This window comes from Desmodus rotundus, chromosome 10 (assembly GCF_022682495.2).
Source record: "Desmodus rotundus isolate HL8 chromosome 10, HLdesRot8A.1, whole genome shotgun sequence".
NCBI lineage: Eukaryota > Metazoa > Chordata > Mammalia > Chiroptera > Phyllostomidae > Desmodus > Desmodus rotundus.
The window spans coordinates 63,928,822-63,952,563 of record NC_071396.1 but is presented as its reverse complement, the minus strand read 5'-3'; the positions used below and the strand labels follow the sequence as shown (position 1 = coordinate 63,952,563).

General features: G+C 37.2%; 1 protein-coding gene across 1 annotated transcript; it reads left to right on the top strand.

The window, feature by feature from the left end:
• The first annotated feature begins 2,300 nt into the window (after nucleotides 1-2,300).
• LOC112322548 (large ribosomal subunit protein eL39-like) lies at nucleotides 2,301-2,500 on the top strand. Its single transcript, XM_045187990.3, has one exon. It carries the CDS (start codon nucleotides 2,345-2,347, stop codon nucleotides 2,498-2,500), a length of 156 nt encoding a protein of 51 aa, XP_045043925.1. The 5' UTR covers nucleotides 2,301-2,344.
• Nucleotides 2,501-23,742: the final 21,242 nt, after the last annotated feature.

Sequence of the window (23,742 nt, the reverse complement as noted above, 5' to 3'; positions counted from 1 at the left end):
AAAAAATACCTCGAAACAAAGGGGAACACAACAACCCAAAATATGTGGGGTACTGGGAAAGCAATCCTAAGAGGGAAATTCACAGCATTACAGGCCTATCTCAAAAAACAAGGAAAAACTCAAATAAACAATCTAACTTTTATACTTAAAGGAATTAGAAAAAGAATAATAAATACAGCCCAAATTGAGTAGAAAGAAGGAAATAGTAAAGATCAGAGCAGAGCAGATATAAACAAAATAGAGTCTAAAAAATACAAAAGATCAATGAATTCAAAAGCTGGTTCTTTGAAAAGATAAACAAGATTAACAAACCTTTAGCCAGACTCAGAAATGAAAGAGAAGAGGTAACAACTGACACTAAAGAAATACAAAGGATTGTAAGAAAATATTATGAACTATATGCCAACAAATTGGAAAACCTGAACAAAATTGATAAAGTCCTAGGAACATAACCTTCAAACTATATTAGGAAGCATAAGAGAATCTGAATAGATACATAACAACTAGTGAAATTGAAGTAGTAATCAAAAAACTCCCAATAAATAAAATTCCTGGGTGAAATAGCTTCACAGGTTAATTTTAGCAAATATTGAGAAAAAAAACTAATATCTATCCTTCTCAAACATTACAAAAAATTGAAGAGAAAGGAGGACTCCCAAGCTCATTTTACAAGGCCAGCATTATCCTATTTCCAAAGCAGATAAATACAAAGAAAGAAAATTATAGACTAATATCCCTGATGAACATAGATGTTAAAATCCTCAACAAAATATTAGCAAACTGAATAAATTAATACATCAAAAAGATCATACACCATGATCAACTGGGACTTATTCCAGGAATGCAAGGCTGGTACAATATTCACAAATTAATAAATGTGATATACCTATAAACAAAATAAAGGATAAAAGCCACATGATTGTATCAATATATACAGGAAAAGTGTATGATAAAACTCAGAATGCATTTATGCTAAAAACTCTCAGCAAAGTGGGAATACAGGGCAAATACATCAATGTAATAAAGTCCGTATATGACAAACCAACTGCCAACATCATACTCAATGGGCAAAACTACTAGGAGTCCCCTTAAGACTGGGAACAAGACAGGAATGTCTGCTTCCACCTCTCTTATTCAACCTAGTATTGGAAGTCCTAGCTACACCAATCATACAAGGAGAAGAAATAAAAGGCATCCAAATTGGAAAGGAGGAAGTAAAACTGTCACTATATGCAGATGACATGATACTGTATATAGAGTAGTTTATTCCACCAATAAACTACTAAAACTGATAAATGAAGTCAGTAAAGGAGCATGATACAAAATTAATATTCATTCATAATTGCTTCAAAAAATAAAATACCTGGGAACAAATTTAACCAAGAATGTAAAAGGCTTGTACTTGAAATATTACAAGACACTGAAGAAAGAAATGGAAGAAGATACAAATAAGTGGAAGCATATACTGTGTTCATGGTAGGAAGAATTAACATTATTAAAATGTCCATACTACCCAAAGCAATCTATAGTTTCAACCAATTCTTATCAAGTTACCAATGACATATTCCACAAAACTAGAACAAATATTCCAAAATTTATGTGAAACCAAAAGAAGACCCCCAAGTTGCAACAGCAATCTTAACAAAGAAGAACAAAGTTGGAGAAATCACACTACCTAATATCAAAATATACTATGAGGCTATAGTAATCAAAATAGGATCATACTGGCATAAAAACAAACACACAGATCAATGGAACAGAATAGAAAGCCCAGAAATAACACCACACGTTTAGAGTTGATTATATTCTACAGAGGAGGCAATGGAACAGAATAGAAAGCCCAGAAATAACACCACATGTTTAGAGTTGATTATATTCGACAGAGAAGGCAAAAGCATACAATGAGCTAAAGAGAGTTATTCAATAAATGGTGTTGGGAAAATTGGACAGATACATGCCAAAAAATGAAACTAGACCACCTTCCTACACCACACACAATAATGAATTCAAATGGATTAAAGACTTAAATGTTTGACTTGAAACCATAAAAATCCTAGAAGAAAACATAAGCAGTAAAATCTTGGGCATTTCTTGTAGCAATAATTTTTCTGATGTATTGCTTTGGGCAAGGGAAGCAAAAGAAAACAATAAACAAATAGGCTATATCAAATGAAAAAGCTTTTGCACAGCAAAGGAAACCATCAACAGAATTAAAAGACAACTCAATGCATGCAAGAACATATTTGCCAATGATCTGATTAGAGGTTAATATCCAAAATTTATAAAGAACTATAAAACTCTCTTTCTCCCCCATTGTGGTCCATGAGGTTCGTTATTCTTCGACATGTCTTCTCACAAGACTTTCAGGATCAAGAGGTTCCTGGCCAAGAAACAAAAGCAGAATCAGCCCATTCCCCAATGGATTTGTATGAAAACTGGTAATAAAATCAGGTACAACTCCAAGAGGAGACATTGGAGAAGAACGAAGCTGGGTCTATAAGGAATCACATATGACATTGGAGAAGAACCAAACTGGTTCTATAAGGAAGGGCACATCAGAGATGTCTCACATATTTATGCTCTATTCATGTTGTCTGCCTCTTAAAGTCACTGAAAAAAGACCACCATTGTCAGGACAGTTTGGCATTTTATTGGGAATTGGATTATTTTTCTCTTAATATTTTTCCTTCAGTAGTAGGTTGGTTCATTAACAAATGTGAGAGCATTTAAACTTCAAAAAAAAAAAGAACTATAAAACTCAACATGAATACAATAAAAAAATCCGATTAAAAGTGGGCAAAGGACTTGAACAGATATTTCTCCAAAGAGGACATACAGATGGCCAATAGGCATGTGAAAAAATGCTCAATGCCATTAATCATCAGAGAAATGCAAATTAAAACCACAATAAGATATCACCTTGTGCCTATCAGAATGGCTATCATCAATAAATCAACAAACAAGTGTTGGCGAGGTTGTGGAGAAAGGGAAACTCTTGTGCTCTGCTGGAGGGAACCAAGATTGGTGTAGCCACTGTGGAAATGTATGGAATTTCCTCAAAAAATTAAAAGAGGAACTCCCTTTTGACCCAGCAATTCTGGAAATATATCCAAAGAAACTTGAAACATTAACTTGAAAAAATATAAGCACCCCTATGTTCATTGTAGCCTTATTTACAATAGCCAAGATATGGAAGCAGCTCAAGTGCCCAGCAGCATATGAGTGGATAAAATAGCTATTATATATTTACACAATGGAATATTACTTGGCCATAACGAAGAAGAAAATTTTACCCTTTGCAACAGCATGAATGGATTTAGAGAGCATTATGCTCAGAGAAATAAGCCAGTCAGAGCAAGACAAATACCATATGAATTTACTTTTATGAGGAATTTAATGAACAGACTGAACTAACAAGCAAAATAGAGACAGACTCAGATAAAGAGCAGATGACAGCTCTGGGCAGGTGGGGTGGGGGGCATTGGTGGTGGTGGGATCGAGCATAAAAGAAAAAGAACACATGGGCATGGACAATAATGTGGTGACTGTGGGGATGGGGGAGAGATTGGGTAGAGGTGGGATAGGGCATGAGGGTGATAAATGGTAATGGAGAAAATACAATAAAAAAACTTTTAAAAAAGGACATGGTTGTTTTATGCCATAAGTTTGTGGTTATTGGTTTCCCAGCCACATTAAATTAAACAGAGATCTAGCTTTATTCCTACCCTAGATTTCTATGAGATTCTACTGTATTCTGTTTTAGCCCTCCTTAGGTTTCAAGGATTTCTATCACTTGTTCACAATCCATTGAAATTAATAACAAAACTGGCATTTGGAATGGGGTTGCCAAAAAAATGTAGGACTGCTGAGTCAAGGTGGGTTGGGTGCAGGAAGAAGATTATTGCTTTGTGATGGAGAGTTGCCAATGCATATTTAATGGTAGCAATATGCTTTGTTTCTTGGGATTCAGGCCCTTACTTCACCAGACAGTGAGGTTTTAGAGGACTTTATTTTTTTAATTAGCAGAATATCAGATTGTGTTAGTGATTCCTCATGGTCTCAGTAAAGGCAAGAGGAAATGTAAACTCCAGTTTAGAGCTGCTCAGTGGAAGCCAATGGAAGAGGGAGAATAGAAGAGATCACAGGGCTCCAATTCACAAACTCCACTGTTAGATCTGACAAATTGCAGTGGCCCAATTCTTGTGTGTGTGCGTGTGTGTGTGTGATAATGTACTGACTGAGAAACTGAGGATTATTAGCAATTGGAATTAGGATACATAAAAAGAGCCAGAAATTTTAACAAACTTCACAATGTACCTTTTCCCTCACCAAGCAAAAATGATGATGCTTCCCTTTGTAATATTCATTTGACTGCAATGATACTTTGGCAACAGTTAAAAGTAGGTTTGAAAAGTGCTGTCTGCAACCCATGCCAAAACTCCAACCCATCATACCCTGCTCAAGCTCTGAGGTCATTAAGAGAAAACATGAAAATAGGTAAACCCCAGAATTTCCACTGAAAATCAGAAGCTTCATAGGTATGGCTTATTCCTGGTGTTTATCAGGGCCAGGAGATTCATAAAGCATGTCTTAGCAATATTCCTGACATTAGTTTTTGGCAAACATAGTTCTCAAAAACAAAACTGGCAGATAGCTGACTACAGTTTTACAAGAATGGTACTGCAAGAAAAATTCTTCAAAGTACCATCCACCTAAAATTTCCAAGCACAAGAACAAATGATGTTGGTAATGACTGACAATGGACTAAGGCCTCCTTCCTCCTCTTCCACAGAAGTCCCTCCTATGCTTTGGAAGGACTTCTCCCTAAGGACAGATCTGTGGTCCTTGTTTTACTGACTAAGAAATTTCATTTCTTACCAAATAAATTATTCAACAAACTAATGTTTATGATAGCTGTTAGTCTTCTCATTTATTTTTTCATCCCTGTACAAACCTCTAGTCTCCTAAGTTACATGTGACATTCATAGTATTGGTGGCTGGTTCACATTTCCTCCTTTTGGAAATGTGAAAAGTTGACCAAGACAGAAAGAGAGGAATGGTTGTCAGGCTCTGAGAACAGTGGCTCCAGAATATCATCCCAAAGGAGTGGTGGTAGGATTGAGTTTGGTTTGCTTCCTCTCTTGGGAACAGCAAGTGGGTTTGCAGTTGTAAAAGTGTCATGTTAGGTGGAATTCCTTTTAACATGGGAGATACAAGGTATGCAGAGCATTAAAGGAATAGATTGTAACAGCATCTCAGAGCAAGTGCCCCAGAAGGAGAATCTGAGAGGGGATGTTTGTGCCAGGAATTAATTAATGTGTGCTCTCATAAGAAACTTGTAAGGGCATGAGGGGAGCCTACAGAGAAGGGAAAAAACAAAGTAAGGAAGGATGTGGTTTCCTGCTAAGTCTGGCTTCAGTCTGATTCCCTGGGGGGCCTCTGGAGAATAAATTGTACCACAGAGTCCGCTAAGTCTTTAGATAAGATCAGGAGACCTTTTTACCCACTGTCAGTTGGTTATTGGCTAATTAAAGGGTACAGATTACTCCCTGGTCCCTCCAGGAGGAGGCAGTTCCAATGGCCCTAGGCTCCCAGAGAGGAGAGTGTCAGGTGAGCTATTAGTAGCAGCACCCACAGTACGGGGTGATGGGCACATGAAACCAATGAAAAGCATCCTCCATCACAGGGACATGTGTCTTTAGTTTATATTCAGATTTATGCAAACAAAAACTCAGCAATGAATAGAGTCACTGACGTTTTTAATAAAATCATCAAAGAGGAACTGTATTAAGTTCCTTGCAAATATTTATGTTTTTCTCTCTCATTTAAATTGTCATATCAGGTTTTTATGATCTCTTGAGTTTTTAGAAGAGCATTTCCCAAAATGCACTGAAATTACAGGTTTCTATGTCCATTTTTGCGGCCAACATGCCCAGACATGTTCAGAGCATAGGAAGTTAAGGGGAGACCACAGGTACTGTGGCTTTTCTTGAGAGGACAATGCAGTCTGAAAGGGTGTTGCTAGGCCTTAACCCCTCACCTGCCCCCATTCCTTGTATCCTATCCCATCCTGCTCTCTGCCCTTCCAGGCCCCAGGCCTGTACCCTTCCTACATGAAGCTCGATAGTGTCTCCAGGGACACTGGCTCATCTCTCCAGCCACCTTAGAGGACTTAGATTAGGGATGGGGTGAAAAACAGAGGATGTAGATATGACAGTATCACAAGAGAAATAAAAAACAAAGGAGGCAACTTAGTGAGAAAGATGATGCATTTGCTTTCAGTTATGATGAGAAATATCCAGCCATGCAGGCTTAACCTCTTGGACTCTTTGTTTTCCTTCCTGACTTCTTTTGGCAGCAAATCTCTAAGATCTAACTTTAACAAAAGGCGGTACCAGAGTGAAGTTGAAATTACAGAGCATTATGTTGATCCTACAGTAACTGGAATTAGATAGGAAATATGAGGGGTCCTGGAGAGAGAAGTAAACATTTGTGGTTGCCTACTTTGGACTAAGTACCAGACGAGGCACTTTGAAATAATTCCTCTCACCTATCTCTCACAGAGACATTCTAAGGCTACCTATTATTGTGGCCATTTAATGAAAGAAATCTAACATTTGGAAAAGAGAAATGACTTACTCAAGGCACAAAAGCAGAATTCAAACTAATGCCCTATTCCAAATCAGACTCTTCACTACATGCCCTGCTTTATGCTCAAAGCTGCACCTACAATAGGGTTGCATGGCAGAGGCCAAGCCAAATTTGAGCCAGCCTTAATGTCTGTACTAGTTATGGTCATGATGGTGATAACTGAAACTGAGAAAGGAGCAAGGGAAGAATGCAGGAAAATTTATCTTTGAGGACTCAGAGTAATAAAATCCTAAGATGAGCAAGGTCTCTAGCAGGTAAGTGGAGGAAAAGCCTCTGCAAGTCCCAGTGATGTCCCTCACCCTCTGCTTGACCAAGTCCACTCAGGGGTGGATACATCTGAATGTGAGGAACTCCTGTCTTAAGTTAGATCAAAATCTGTCTCCCTGTGTCTGATCATTGCTTCCTGGACTTTTCTCTGGAGTGATATAATATCAGTTCATGCCTTATCTACAGGTTAGAATTTTGTCTTCAAAGGCCATCAGCAGCTCTCTTGTTATGAGTCATCCAGACTAAACACCCTCTCTTTTTCAGTTAGTCCATAGTTGACAGTGTCTTCTGACCGTCAACATCCTAGGGCCCAAAAGGATTTCAAATATGTTACAAATATCTTTAATCACATTTGATGATTATGACTAGCATAGAAATTAAATACTCTTTCCACAAAAATGGACATTTGAGATTTAATTTTTAGAGTCAATACTTTGGAGTGTTTACTTTCCTAAACCTATAAATATTCTCTTTAAAACTCCTACTTTCTTTCCTAATTTCTCTACTTTACAATCAAGCTGGATCCACCTCCCAAAAGCATTTCTCATCACTGTGATACCAGAGTGCACAGGAAATGCTTAATCTTAAAGGACCTGCAGCTGTCCTCCCACCCACCCACACCTCAGTGCCCAAGCCTTTTGATTTATGTTACTGTTTTTCAATCTCATCTTCCAGACATTTTGTAAATCAGTGGAGAACTGGGTCCATTTACAAAATTCTGCCCTAAAGTTGATCTTTAATTAAAAAATGTTTCAATGCAGCAATTGATCTGCACTCATTGTCTGGGCTTCCCAAGCAGAGCTCAAATAATCGAAAAGAATGAGATGGCTGTTACATGACATTTACAAATCTACCTTTTGGCAAAAGACTATATAGATTGCCTTGTGAAAGTGAAAGAGAAAACATATTCAAATTATAACTCATATCTCCATCTTTCAAAATCATGTTATTCCTTTTAGCATCTACCCAACATGCTCAGTTAAGACTGCAGCTTTCAATCTCCCCCAGCCACTGCAAGTACTGGCAGCTGAGTCCTTCTTCAAGAATTGCCCTCAGCTAAAAGAACCAAGTTCATACTTTCCCAGTGGTAGCCCCCTTCCAATAATGAGGGAGTGGGGCACAGAGAAGCCTAGACTCCTGGTCTCAAGGCCAGAGAGCTCTGAAGAGCAAGGCTGGCCCCAGCACCCCTCACTGGATTGGCTGAGGCCTCAATGCAGTCACATCACAATTCAAATTCTTCTCAGCCCAATTCTGGTTCCCTCACCTCTGACAGATGTAGTTTCCCAACAGCCTTTCCCACCCAACCCTCTACATGTAAAGCTCAGAGTCTGTTTCCTGGGAAACCAATGTACTATACTACAATATACATAATCTAGAAGAAGGAAGTCATCCAAAGTTGAAGTCAATCTAGATTTGACCATATATTTTTTACACATATATAAATATAAATATATACATTTAAAATTGAAGAATTACTTGTTGCTTCAAGCACCTTTAAAATATATCCCAAAATTTTCCAAAAGTTGAGGCAATTTACTGTTATCATCATGAACATTTATCAAAATTAGTCTAATCATCAACTGTTTCACTTTTTCATTGAAAAAAACACAAAGCAGATTCTGGATTAAACTACATATTTAGCTTCATTTGGTATAGTAATGAGATGTTTAGTTTATTTATAATGAAGAATTTCTAGACAATGTATGTCAACCTTTTGAAATTATTTGAAGGATGGTGAGCTTCGTAGGAAATGTTTGTATGTAGGAAAATGTTAGTAACTTATTATATATCTGAAATATGTTAAGTAGGAATATCACCTTGAAAGTATGGCTTTTTTTCAGTAGTGCAGTAAAATAAAAACATGATGGAAATTGAGAGACTTGGTTTCCACTCCTGCCTACATCCCTAACTAGTTCTATGACCTCTTCCCACTCATGTTACTCCCTGTCCTGTTTCCTTTTTTGAAGGACAAAGTATCTATGATGTACTTCCAAATCTAACACTCTGTAATTGTAGGATGACATCCCCAGTTCTTTGATGTAATTTTTCAGGATTCAGGCAGTCTTAAATAATTATAGCAGATAATGGGAAATTTCTAAAAACACTACTTCTACAGATGCACTGTGCATATGCTTTCTCAATAACATTTTCAAACAATCTGCAATGTACTGATCTGTGCCTATTTGTGTTCACAGGAACAGATAGGCAGTATGGCACATAGTAGGAGCTCTATAAACCCTTGGTAAATGACTAAATAATCATCATGTGAATGGATATTTCCATTTCTTGTCATTATCCCGTAAGAACTCTGCTTATCCATAGAAAATGTAACAAATTCTGTTTAATGAATAAATCTATGTATCAGATATTTTACCTTTATCTACCAATTTACTTGACAAAAATATCCTTTTGGAAAATATTTCAATAGACAAATAACATTTAAATACCTAACTGTGATGTAAATATTTTAACTAAGCCAACCTATAGTTTAAGTCATCGAGTTGCTGGTTAATCTGTTTAAATGGTTTGGAGAGAAAGTGCTTTCAAAATGCTTTCATAAAATTGGAGAGCTGCAACTGTATGGGCTCTGTGGTAAAATCCAGTTCTTGTTCTTAGACTCAGGAATTTTGATGTTTGACATTTCAATGGGTTCAGCATGATAACAGACTGGCACAGCTCTTCTACCCTGTCATCTAAGGGTGCTCCTGCATGCCTCTTAACTGCTGTGGGAGCAGATGTGTATAGCATTGTGAGCATGGGCTTTGCCATCACACAATCTTGATTTTGAGTTTCAGCTTTACTACTGGTTAGATATGGTTTTTCATCTGTGAACTGTGGATAGCAATAGATATTATTTTGAGAAGCCATACATATATAATGCTTACCATGGTACATAACATATATTAGGGACTTACATTTATGTGTTAGCACATCATATTACAATCATGGTAAAGCATATCATTTCAAATCTTTGGAATTATTTTTAATCTATTAAACAAGTTTAGATAATTATTGAGATTTCTGATTTTGAAATTTTATAATTTTATGTTCTCTATTTTATAAGCTGATATAACATTGAGTGTATATTTTTAGTCTAAGATGTAATCATTTACCCTGTACTTTCAAATGTCCATCTGGAAAGGTCATGCAGAAGTTATACCCAAATAAGATGGATACGCCAAAAGCTGTGAGGCAAAAAAACAGTGTGGAGACAAATCTCTTGCAGTTGAATACTGACTAAAGATATTTTGACATATTAGTATTCTTAAATACTGTACAGAAGCCAAAAAAATGGTCTGTTTCAAGTGTCAATTCTATTGTTACTTAGAAATGCAGCTATGAAACATTATGTAAAAAAAAAAGCAAAATATATGAGCCACTGTACACAGAGGGTACTGTGTCAGGTCTAGTTTATTCATCTCTCTGTATCTGCGGCTTTCTCTACAGCCCCTGAAGTGTTTCCACTACAGCTGTAAATGGCAATGTCTGCAAACACACACCTATCAGAGCAAGGCACTAAGATTTCAAACCTCTCAGGATTAAAGGCCTGGGTTCCCAGACCAGCTGAAGTACCAGTGAGAAAATCTTGAATGGGCGGTAAAACAAAGAAATGATGACTATTTACTAGGATCCCAGAGCTCGCTGAAGCAGTAGAACTTTGCCGCTTGGTTTATAGACCCCCTTGCAATCTTGGAAGAGACAGCAACTGGCCATCTCTGCCTTCTGGGAAAAGGTGAGGTCATCTTGTTTCTGGCTATTTAGTTTGTAAAGAACAGAGATGTTCCAGGATGCTTAAATCAATTCTTCAAATAGGATAGACAAACAGCAACATATTTTCTTATTGGATCAGTTTTCTGGACAATCGTCTCCCTATATTAAAATAAGGACATGATAGATTGAAATATGAAAACCTGGTACATTTTTGAGATAATAAGAAAAATGAAGAACTGTCTCACTGGCTAACTGCAGCTTTGGCTCAGGTCTCCAGACCTTCATGTCTCCCCTTCATGACTCTCAGATTATTGGGGGTACTTTGGTTGGAAATTTTGAGGAGCACTGCATTAGATGTTAGAGATTTGGGATAATGATTAAAGGGAGCTCGGAAAACATCTCAAAAGCTACACAGCCAGGCCTGATGGGGAAATGGAATATTCCCCTCATTGTCTAAATGCAGCAAAACAAAGTCATCTTGAATAATAGAAGCAGACACCCACAGTTTCTCCCAACTGACTCCATCATTCCCATTATACAGTTTCTCTGCTTCAGCTCTTTTCTCCCATAACACAAGTCTCTCACTCCTGCCTCTTACTATGCTTACTACTCTGCCTTTTTGTTTTGCATTAAAAGAATACAAGAATGTGTGAGCAGGTAACTACCCAATAAGAAGTGTCACAAACAGTCACCACCCTTATGCTGAAACACTGCATGAGCCACCCTGCATCTTATTATGTTGGTCACTGTTGGTTAATGCCCCAAACCTATCCAAGGGATTTGGGGCAGTGTACCTGGCATTGTAGGCATGAGCCTTTGTCTTCACAGAAGACACTCAGCTTTCATCAGATCTCAAAAGTAACCATGACATGCAGAAAAGTAACCATCAGTGCTCTATTATATTGTTTCCTGCATGTTTATAATATATGTAATAAACATATCACAGTGCATTGACTTTTTTAAATTGAGGTATGTTTACATATAACATTATATTAGTTTCAGGTATAGAACATAATGATTTGATACTTTTACATATTTCAAAATTATCACTTATTGTACACTACTTAACATCTGTCACCATATTTACAGTTTTTTTCTTGTAATGAGAACTTTCAAGATCTACTCTAACAACTTTCAAATATGCAATACACTATTATTAACTATAGTGATCAGGCTGTACATTATATACATCGTAGTTACTTATTTACACCTGGAAGTTTGTACCTTTTGACCCCCTTCACCCGTTTCACCCACGCTTCACCCCTTGTCTCTCACACACACCAATCTGTTCTCTGTATCTATGAGTTTGGTTTGTTTGGTTGGTTGGTTGGCTGTTTGGTTTTTTTTTTTAAGATTCCAAATATAAGTAAGATCATAAGGTATTTGCCTTTTTCTGTCTGACTTATATATCACTTAGCATAATGCCTACCCAGGTTGTCACAAACAGCAAGAGTTCATTCTATTTTATGTCTAAGTAAAATTTCACTACATATACCATTTTTTAATGTGCTGCTAGCCATCTGTTCATGTTCTTTGGAAAAAATGTCTATTCAGATCTTCTGCCCACCTTTTAATCAGATTGTATGATCTTTTGCTATTAAGTTGTGTGAGTTATTTATACGTTTTGGATATTAACCCCTTATCAGATAAATGATTTGCAAATATTTTCCCCCATTCAATAGGTTGCCTTTTCATTTTGTTGATGATTTTATTTGCTGAGCAGAAACCATTTAATCCACAGATTAACTTTAAAAGTTCCTTTTTCCCCCTAAGGTTTTAATATAATGTTTTTAAAATTTGAATACCTTACTCAAACTAAATTTAATATGTATTTCAACATATCCACAGTCAGCTTAAATCACTATGCTTTTAATTATTCCACAGGTCCTATAGTACAGAAAATGACTAAAATTGCCTTTCTAATTATTTCTCCCAATTAGGCAAAATTCTCTAAGTTCCTATTCTTCCAGAATTCAGCAAGTTTTCAGTACTCAAGTATATCTATCCCTTTGCTGTGAAGTTAGCTCTTTTCAATAGTTTTTTTTAATTGAGTCCAAAATGAAACAATAGTAGCTAGGTGGTTTTGATAGACCCACCAAAAATCATAAACATTTAATGACTTTCTGTTGAAGACAATTCCATCATTGCATTGTTTCTAAACATCTTTGAAATACTCAATGATCCCTCCAATAGAATCTCTTATGAGACATAAAAACTATTGGCACGGAAGATAATTAAGTTTTACTTCTACAATGAACATTATCTAATGTTCTTCAGAGATTTTATGAAACCAGGGCATCATCCATTCCCAGCCATGTTTATTCCTGAAAATGTGGGCCTCAGTGTTAGGGAGAGACCATGATTACACAAAGAAGACCTCAGGAGAGTAAAGATGATCTTGCCCACTGACAAGGGTTAGCAACAGCTGCCTTGCATACATACACAGATGATTAAAAGACAAGTGGGAAGACAAACTATTATGATTTTAGAAAAAACATTAAAAGAATTTACTCATCAAGTGATGAAGATATTAGTACAATGCCTAATCAGCTTAATTAAGCAGACAAAACTAGATGTTCACTTTGATGAACCTAATTATTTTCATTTTGAAACTGCAAATGGCCTTACAGGAAAAATACCTGGAGCACCTACATTTTCAAGTGAAAAAAAACTGGAATTCAGAGAAGTTGTGCATATCACTCCCATTATATTGTAGAGCTAGTCATAGAATGGAACTTTTGCTCATGTCCTCTGGCCCCATGAGGAGAACTGCCCACGCTGGTACACAAAGAACTCGAGGAATTATTTCTTAATGTGCAGCCTTTGACAGTCAAGAGCTGTAGTTCAGACAGGCAAGTGGACCTGCTGAGGGGGAGTTAGGTGAGTCAATTAAAGGAGGACCAGAGATTAACATTCAGGTCTTCTGGTTACTTTTTTCTCTCTACACTTAGACTTGTTACCTTTCTTCCCTACACCACTGTTTGTCCACAAAGTTACAAATCTTTATAACAATATTCATATGGCCTATCTCTTTGTGAACTTAACCAGGCCAGAGATTAATATTTATTTGCAATTTCAATTTATATTTAGTGCTCAAAATATATTGTTTTATTTTGTATTGGGTACAAATTTCCCTGTACTTGGATTTCACTTTAATATCCAAAGTTAATTTTCCTGAGGCTACCAACAATCTCCATGTTGCTAAATCCAGTGGAATCTGATCAGTGCTCATCTTATTTGACCATTTGTACCATTTGGCACCATTGAGTATTATCCTCTCCTTCCTGAAATACCAACTTCTTTCAGTTTCCAGGAAAACTATAGTCTATTGATTTTTCTCCTACATGTTCCTCTTTCTTCTTTGCTGGCTCATCTTCTTTTGCCCAGTTATTAAATGCTGAATTCTCAAAGTTTATTTATAGTTCATTCGTTTCATACTCTCTTTGTGCCCATGGCCATACAATGACTCCCAAATTCCTAAATCCAATCTCATTTGCTCTTTTGCAATCCATACCTACATAGTCAATTGCCTTCAGATGTCTCCATTAGGGTATCAGAAGTATATACTGCAAATTCAATATTATGCACATCTAAATTCATGTAGTTCCCCCAAAATAACTTGTCCTTTTCCAGTGGTCCCTAAATGAGAGAATAAAACCACCATGCAACCGTTTTAGTGAAGTCCAATCCCTAGGAGTCCATCTATAGCTTTCCTCTCTCTCACTCCACCTAAATGATCCATTACCAAGTCAAGAAGGGTTTCCTTCCTCAGTATCTTCTAGATCTCCATAACCACCACCATCCTAATCTCACAAACCATGAATGGTGAAGGAAAGTTTTCCCCTTCTTCCTCTCTAGGTTCTTTGGCTGGCCTAATAATTAAATTGAGATAAGACAGATTAATAGGATAAATACAAATTTAACTTCGTATATATGGGGGCCCCACAAAGACATAAGAGGCTCTTTGGCAGTCAGGTAATTGAGGTTTATATGCCATCCTAAACTAAGGGGTCTGGAACTTCAAAAGGGAGGAAGACAATTCACAAAAAAATGGAAAGAGCAAATGTTTGGTAAACAAATGTTTTGCCCCCTCATGCAGACCAGTTTTCCTGATGTAAAATGTTATCTCTGATAATAGCTTTCTTCCTGGTGTAAGCCTGCTATCTAAATTCTTTTAAGTAGATAAGGGAGAGTTGAAAAGCTACTCTTGAATCTGTTGGGCCATCATTGTCTTCAGCTTGTAATAATCCACATGCCAGTGTAGCGCATTCTGGGGTGACCTGCCCTGACCCCATCATAAGCCTACTGCCTGCCTGTGCCATCACCTCTCAGCTTGTCTCCATGAAACTAGCTTACCAATTCACTACATTTGTTCTCAACATGATGCATAGACATTTATTTACCAAGTGCAAACATGATGGCATCACCCTCTGCCTAAATCCCTTAGGTAGCTCTTCTCAGCTCCTACCAAAGTCATTAGCTTCATCAGCATGGTGCCACCCCAGGACGTTCAAGCACCAGCTACCCTGTGTGCTTTCATTTCTTCAAAGGTACCATTCCTCTTCCCACCCCTGCCATCACCACAGGGCCCCTTTGACAAGTGAAATCCTATTTCTCCTTTAGATCTCAGCTGAAACATGACTTCCTCAAGAAAGTCTTTCCTGAACCCCCACCTGGGTCAGGCCTGTTCACTCTGTGCTTTCACAGCTCCACCTGCTTCTCCTTTGCAGCTGATGCCACAGATGTTCTTTCACATTCATCTCTGTGGTTATTTGATCATATCTCCATAGACTATAAGCTCTTGGTTTTATTGTTTTCTTTACTGATTCCACAGAGCCTGGTCCAGGGCCTGGCACATAGTAGGTGCTTGATAAATATTTGTTGAATAAATGTCAATGTTCTTACTATTTTCCTGAAGACTTCCATGATGGGAATTAAATTATTCAGAAGTGGGTAGTTTGTTCTTGAGTTATCGTTCTAGTAGAGTCTCTCCCCTACTCCTCCTCCTTCAACCAGCCTGACTTCACCATTGTCACCCAATATTTCCATTTCTCTGAGCACAAGCAACTTGTCTTCTAGAGACAGGCAAATGGGGCCACTTATTTTGGCTACTTACTGGTCATGCTAGAAACATTTTTCCAGAGAAGATATTAAAACCCCTAACAAAAATTAGTTTGTGGATTTAATCAATTCACATCATCCTAATGGTTCATGAGAATGGATAAGTGAAAGTACACAGACAACTAACCTAAAAGAATATACTGCATCTGTGCCCCAGGGCAACCAAAGTTACCAGCTCTCAACCTTGCATGAGTTACTCCACGGTGCTGGAAAGAACAGCTTTGACAGGTATTCAAATTCTTCAGCCAAGTAACTAAGAATAAAAAGTCATATCATCATAATAAGCTTCAGCAACAGGCAATAAATTTGTAAGTGTATTTTTTAATTAAGTTCCTGCTCTTAAATTTAATAGGATACTTAGTCAACATTTTTTAAAAGATTTTAATTTTAAAAACAAATAATTTTCTTTATCCTCTGAAAATGGAAAAGTCAGGACACCAGACTCCTGGCAAACAATCTTTGCCAGAACAATAAGGAAAGGTCCGTAAGCAACATGTATTTTCCAAAGGTGGGTAGGTCACTAGTCAGTGTTTCTCACTACAGACAAAGGGATGATGATTCATTTATCATGGCTTATACAGATGCTTGTGTTTAAACTGGATGACCTTTAAATACCTGACCTCAAAAAAAGAACATGTGATCTTTATCAGGCTAAAAACATTTTTAAAAAAGAAAAAGAAAACAGAAATTTTCAGATTGGAAGGAATACAGATTTTCTAAGCCACAATGAGATCATTCACTATAGGAGCTATCTCGGGAGGCATGCTATACAGTATTTGTCTTTCTCTGGCTGACTTATTTTACTTAGAATAATTCCCTCAAAGTCTACCCATGTTGTTGCAAATAGCAGGATTTCCTTCTGTTTTATGGCTGAATAATATTATATATGTGTAGATATAAATATAAATATAGACTACATTTTCTTTATCCATTCATCTGTTGATCAACACTTAAGTGGTTTCTGTGTCCTAGCTATTGTGAACAATGCTGCAATGAATGGAAAACTCTACTTGGTATTGCTATGATTTTCCAAAGGTGCTAAGTGTTACTTCATGCTAGCACCTAAGTATTACATCTCATCTACATTAAAAGTTTCACCTTTTGTCTCTTAGAAGCTCTCCTAAGGCATAACATTTTCCATGGGACACTGATCTTAACTTTTAGTGTCCCATGCATCTGTCATAATGGGCCATCATGACCTTCATTCATTAGTACCAAGGACTTGACCTTTGTCCTCTCTAAACTAAAACTCAGTCTTCCATGTTACTATAGAAAGCCAAAGCATCTTGAGGAGCAGCTGTATTTAGAGGGCAACTCCAACTGGTTTTTCTTGTTTTCACCCACAAACCAGAAGACCTGTGAGCTCCACATATCATAGATCTGGTTTGTGAAATTTTTACATTTTATTGCAAAGAGACAACTGAGCCAGCTCCTGAAACATGAGGACCTTAAACCAAGGGTTATATTTTATATAATATATACCCAGTGATTTCTGAAAAAAATAAAGTCTGTAACTTTATTTTCACCATATTGTTTTTGGGAAATGGATCTCAGAAACCAAAAGTAAACACTCAAATTCCAATCCATCATTGTCTTCAACTATCTGGGCAGTGAAATCACATTTGGTCAGGACTTCATCTGCCCTCCAGGAATGATGAACTCAGTGTAATATGTATGTTCTAAGAAACAAATAAGAGCTACAAGGCAAACAAATGTTCTTCCCTAGTTTTATTGTATGCAGCTTTGTTTTTGAATGACCAAGTGATCTGACAACAGAAAAAAAAAAACAATGGAGTTATTCCATATTGAAAGTCAGATATTAACTTTGAATGGGGCTCTTTGAAGCTCTCAGAGGCTCAGTTTGGAAACAAACACACACCATGGAAGATGTCAGAACAGAACCTAGCTCTCATATGTGCTGCAGATGTGATAACTGGAAAATCAAATACATTAGTCCTTTCTCTAATTTGAAGTAAATTCAATTTTATTTACATATTGAAAGAACAACACTCTTTTCTATCAATAAAATATACCCCTAAATGTTCACAGTCTCATGCTCAAAGAAAACAGAACGTGCTCAAGTACTTTGCATTATGAAAATAGCATTGTGGGGTTTTTTTCTCTATCACATCAGTAAACTGAGCCATCTCATGTATAGGCAAGCAAAAGAGAAAGAGTAATAAATGAATATTCTTCTAACAATTGAAGAATCAATCAGCAGCCTTTACTAAACAACCATATATGAAAGAATATCCATCATTCAAAAGTCATAAGTATGAAGTTTAGAAAGATATATAAACAAGGTTGTACAAGGCATAACAAAGTAAGAAAAATTAGAATAAAAGGGGAAGGGGCATGTGTAATAAAATATATGTATTTCTTAATTAAAACAATGTTAAACTGTTAAACTTGCACAATTACTATCATAGGAGACCATAACTGTGTTCTTAAACTATTGGTTGGAGTATAACTTGCAGGAAAAAAATATAAATATAACCTTCAGCCTGTATTTATGTGTCTGTCCAATGCAAAAAAGAGCACCAGTACATAAAAATAAATAAAGCATTGATTTGTGTCTTCCTTAATTTCTTGTATATATCGTATTCATGGATTGGAAAAATTAACATCATCAAAATCTCCATACTGTTCAAAGCAATTTATAGATTCAACACAATCCCTATTAAAATACCAATGACATATTTCACAGATATAGAACAAACATTACAAAAATTTACATGGAACCATAAATGACCCTGAATAGCCTCAGCCATTTGAGAAAGAAGAACAAAGTAGAAGGGATCATAATACCTGATATCAAACTATATTATAGGGCCACTGTAATCAAAACAGCCTGATACTAGCATAAGAACAAACACACAGATCAATGGAACAGAATAAAGAGCCCAGAAATAAACCCATGTCTGTATGGCCAATTGATATTTGACAAAGGAGGCAGGAGCATAAAATGGAGCAAAAATAGCCTCTTCCATAGAAGGTATTGGGAGATCTGGACAGCTACATGCAATAAAATGGAACTCAACCACCAACTTACCATACAGAAAAATAAACTCAAGATGGATAAAAGACTTAAATATAACTCATAACACCATTAATGTCCTAGAGAAGAACATAGGCAGGAAAATCTCAGATATTCCACACAGCAATTTTCACCAATATGTCCCTTAGAGCAAGAGACATAAAGGAAAGAATAAACAAATGGGACTTTTTCAAAATAAAAAAGTATCTGCACAACTAAATAAAACATCAGCAAAATGAAAAGGGAACCAACAGTTTGGGAAAACATATTTGCCAATGATACCTCAGATAAGGGTCTGATCTACAAAATATATAAAGAACTCACACAACTCCGCTCCAGGAAGACAAACAACCCAATTAAAAAATGGGCAAAGGACTTGAACAGACACTTCACAACGGAAAATATACAGAGAGCTCAGAGACATATGAAAAGATGCTCAGCATCACTAGCAATCAGAGAGATGCAAATTAAAACCACAATGAGTTACCACCTCACACCATTGAGAATGGCCATCATAAACAAATCAACAAACAACAAGTGCTGACGAGGTTGTGGAGAAAAGGGAACCCTAGTAGTACACAGTTGGTGGGAGTGAAGTCTAGTGTAGCCACTGTGGAAAAGAGTATGGAGTTTCCTCAAAAAACTAAAAATTGCCTTTTGAACTGCAAATTCCACTGCTGAGATTATACCCTAAGAGTCCTGAAAGAGCAAATTAAAAGAACCTAGGCACCCCAATGTTCATGGCAGCAAAATTCACAGTAGCCAAGTGCTGGAAGCAACCTAAGTGCCCATCAGTAAATGAGTGGATCAAAAACTGTGGTATATTTTCACAATGGAATACTACACAGCAGAAAGAAAGAAGGAACTCCTACCTTCATGACAGCATGGATGGAACTGGAGAGCATTATGCTAAATGAAATGAGCCAGGCGGTGAAAGACAAATACTATATAATCTGACCTATAAGTGGAACCAAATCAACAAAACAAACAAATTAGCAAAATAGAACCAGAGACTTGGAAATAAAGAACAAACTGACAGTGACTAGAGCAGATAGGGGAGAGGAATAAAAGGGGAAAGAAGGGGAAGGGGCAAGCAAATGAACACGAATAGAGGACTCATGGGCACAGACAATGGGGGCATTGACTGTGGGAGCGAGGGTACAGGGTTGGGATGAACAATAAGGACAAATGTGGAACAACTGTAACTGAAGAATACATACATACATACATATATACATAAAAATATTCAGTGTTTTCAAAACCATCCAGTTATACAGTTTAATAATATATATTGGATATTTTATATTAACAATAAACATTTGAGTTGTACACTTTGGAAGAAACTTACTTTTTAGACTGCAGTATTTCTTTTTGGAACAGTAAAATGTGGTACAAGACCCTTTTAGGTAGCATTTGCCAAGATAAAACACAGTGTGTTAGCAGAAGCAGTGATTTGGTGTCAGAAAACTCAGTTACCATAGTGGATTTACCACTTCTTAGTGAACACAGTAAATCTCTCTGAGCCTGAGTTTCATATTGTCAGTGTTGCTGACAAGGGACTAATAATATAGTATAGCCCGATAATAGTCGATAATATTGCTGAGTGCCTACTCTGGATGAAGGATATTGCTAAGCCTACTGAACAGATTATTTCCAATACTCACAATAACAGCATAAAGCAGACATTATTATCCCCAGTGTACAGATGAGAACATTGAAACTCAGAAACCTGGTAGGTGTCATGGCCAGTAACTATATGACCATGTGATTTCAGGACATTGTTTCCATACCTTTTAAAGGCAACTTTAAATTTCTCACTTCTGACCCAGCTTTTGGTAATACTAAGAACTTGTCGCTCTCTCCTCCTCTTACTTGCAGATGTCTATTGCAGATAGGAAGAGCTGTGCCCAAATGCCTCCTCCAGCCTGGGACTGGATCCTCCAGGTCTTGGTCATCAGCCCTCCCACAGCCTGTCCTCAGACCTAGGCTGTGGCCCTATGCCTGGCCCCTCATCAAAAACAATCATTGCTTTCTTAGAAAATAGTAGTACTTGTTTCCCTTGCCTTGTATGAACTAGTGATCCAAATTGGGTGATGCTCCTCAGGGCAGGGACCCATTCATCTCTGCATGTCCCCAGTGTCAGGCAAAGTGCTTGGTACAGAGTTTTCATTCAGTTGAAACAATAAAAATACACTAGAAATGAGACTTTGTAATTTTACAAAACAAACTTCACTGCAACTTCCTAGGACTATAATACACTTCACAAGGCAGAGTTCTTAAAAAATAAGATTTTGAATTTCTGCATAAACCACTTTTTAAAATTTAACTGTAGTAAACAAAATATAACCAGATACATTGAAGTTAAGAACAATCTAACAATAATCAGAGGGGAGTGGGGAGGGGACAGTGGGGAGAGGGGATTACAGGAACTACTATAAAGGACACATAGACAAAATCAAGGGGGAGGGTGGAAGTGGGGGAGGGAGGTGGGTTCAGCTGGGGTGGGGTGGAGGGATGGGGAGAAAAGGCATACAACTATAATCGAATAACAATAAATTTTTTTTTAATTTAACTGTAGAAATGTCTTTAAGTAATTCATGTATTTTTGTAAAAATATACACTTTATCCTCAATGTTTCCATCAGTATGGAATTAGTTATATATAAAAACTAATTCATAGTACACAATTATATGCAAAAGTTGAAAAGAATTTCTTTCACATTTTTTTTATTGCTGTTCAATTACAGTTGTCTGGATTTTCGCCCCTCCCCACCACGCCACCCCAGACAAACTCACCTCCCTCCCCCACCTCCACTCTACCTCTTGGTTTTGTCCATGTGTCCTTTATACTAGTTCCTGAAAACCCCTGTCCCCACTATCCCCTCCCCACTCCCCTCTGGTTAATGTTAGAGTGCTCTTAACTTCAACGTCTCTGGTGATATTTTGTTTCCTTTTTTCTTTGTTGATTAGGTTCCAGTTGAAGGTGAGATCATATACTATTTGTCCCTAACCACATGGCTTATTTCACTTAGCATACTGCTCTCCAGTTCCATCCATGCTGTTGCAAAGGGTATAAGTTCCTTCTTTCTCTCTGCTGCATAAATTCCATTTGTAAATGTACCATAGTTTTTTTACCCCCTCATTTGCTGATGTGCACTTAGGTTGCTTCCAGTACTTGGCTATTGTCAATTGTGCTGTTATGAACATTGGGGTGCATAAGTTCTTTTGGATTGATGACTCAGGGTTCTTAGGATAAAATCTCAGCAGTGGAATTACTGGGTCAAAAGGCAGTCCCATTTTTAGTTTTCTGAGGAAATTCCACACTCTTCAACAGTGACCTCACCAGTCTGCATTCCCACCAACAAAGTACTAGGGTTCCCTTTTCTCCACATCCTCTCCAACAATTGTTTGTTGATTTGTTTATGATGGCCACTCTGACCAGTGTGAGGTGGTACCTCATTGTGGTTTCAATTTGCATCTCTTTGATGGCTAGTGGTGCTGAGCATCTCTTCATATGTCTCTGAGCCCTCTGTATATTTTCCGTTGAGAAGTGTCTGTTCAAGTCCTTTGTCCATTTTTTAATTGGGTTGTTTGTCTTCCTCGACTGGAGTCGTGTGAGTTCTTTATATATTTTGGAGATCAGTCCCTTATTTGAGGTATCATTGGCAAATATGTTTTCCCATACTGTTGGTTCCCTCTTTATTTTAATGCTGTTGTCTTCAGCCATGCAGAAGCTTTTTAATTTTATGAGGTCCCATTTGTTTATTCTTTACTTTATGTCCCTTGCTTTAAGGGACGTCACTGCGACGATGTTGCTGTGTGGAATGTCTGAGATCTTCCTGCCAATGTTTTCCTCTACGACTTTTATAGTGTTACAACTTATATTTAAGTCTTTTATCCACCTTGAATTTATTTTTGTGTATGGTATAAGTTGGTGATCGAGTTTCATTTTTATGCATGTAGCTGTCCAGATGTCCCAACACCATTTGTTGAAGAGACAATTTTTGCTCCATTTTATGCTCCTGCCTACTTTGTCATATATTAATTGACCGTAAAGACTTGAGTTTATTTCTGGGCTCTCTGTTCTCTGCTACTGGTCTGTGTGCTTGTTTTCATGCCAGTACCAGGCTGTTTTGATTACAGTGGCCTTGGGATACAGTTTGATATCAGGTATTGTGATCCCTCCTGCTTTGTTCTTCTTTCTCAAAATTGCTGCAGCTATTCGGGGTCATTTATGGTTCCATATGACTTTCTGAAATGTTTGTTCTATATCTGTGAAATATGTCATTGGTACTTTAAGAGGGATTGCATTGAATCTATAAATCACTTTGGGTAGTATGGCCATTTTGATGATGTTAATTCTTCCAGTCCATGAGCACGGTACATGCTTCCCTTTGTGTCTTCCTTAATTTCTTTATTCAGTGTTGTATAGTTTTCTGAGTACAGGTCTTTTACCTCCTTGGTTAGGTTGATTCCTAGGTATCTTATTTTTCTTGTTGCTATATCAAATGGGATTTTCCTCCTGATTCCTGTTTCTGCTGTTTCATTGTTGGTATATAGGAAAGCCTTTGATTTCTGAGTATTGACTTTGTATCCAGCTGTTTGCCAAAATCATATATTAAGTCAAGTAGTTCTTTGGTGAAGTCTATAGGATTTTCCATGTACACTATCATGTCATCTGCAAACAATGACACTTTCATTGCCTCCTTTCTGATTTGGATGCCTTTTATTTCTTTTTCTTGCCTGATTGCTGTGGCTAGGACTTCCAGTACTATGTTGAATAGGAGTGGTGAGACAGGGCATCCTTGTCTTGTTCCTGATCTTAGTGGGAAAGCTCTAAGGTTTTGTCCATTGAGTATGATGTTGGCTGCAGGTCTCTCATCTGTGGCCTTTATTATGTTGAGGAATGCTCCTTCTATTCCCACTTTGCTGAGTGTTTTTATCAAAAATGGGTGC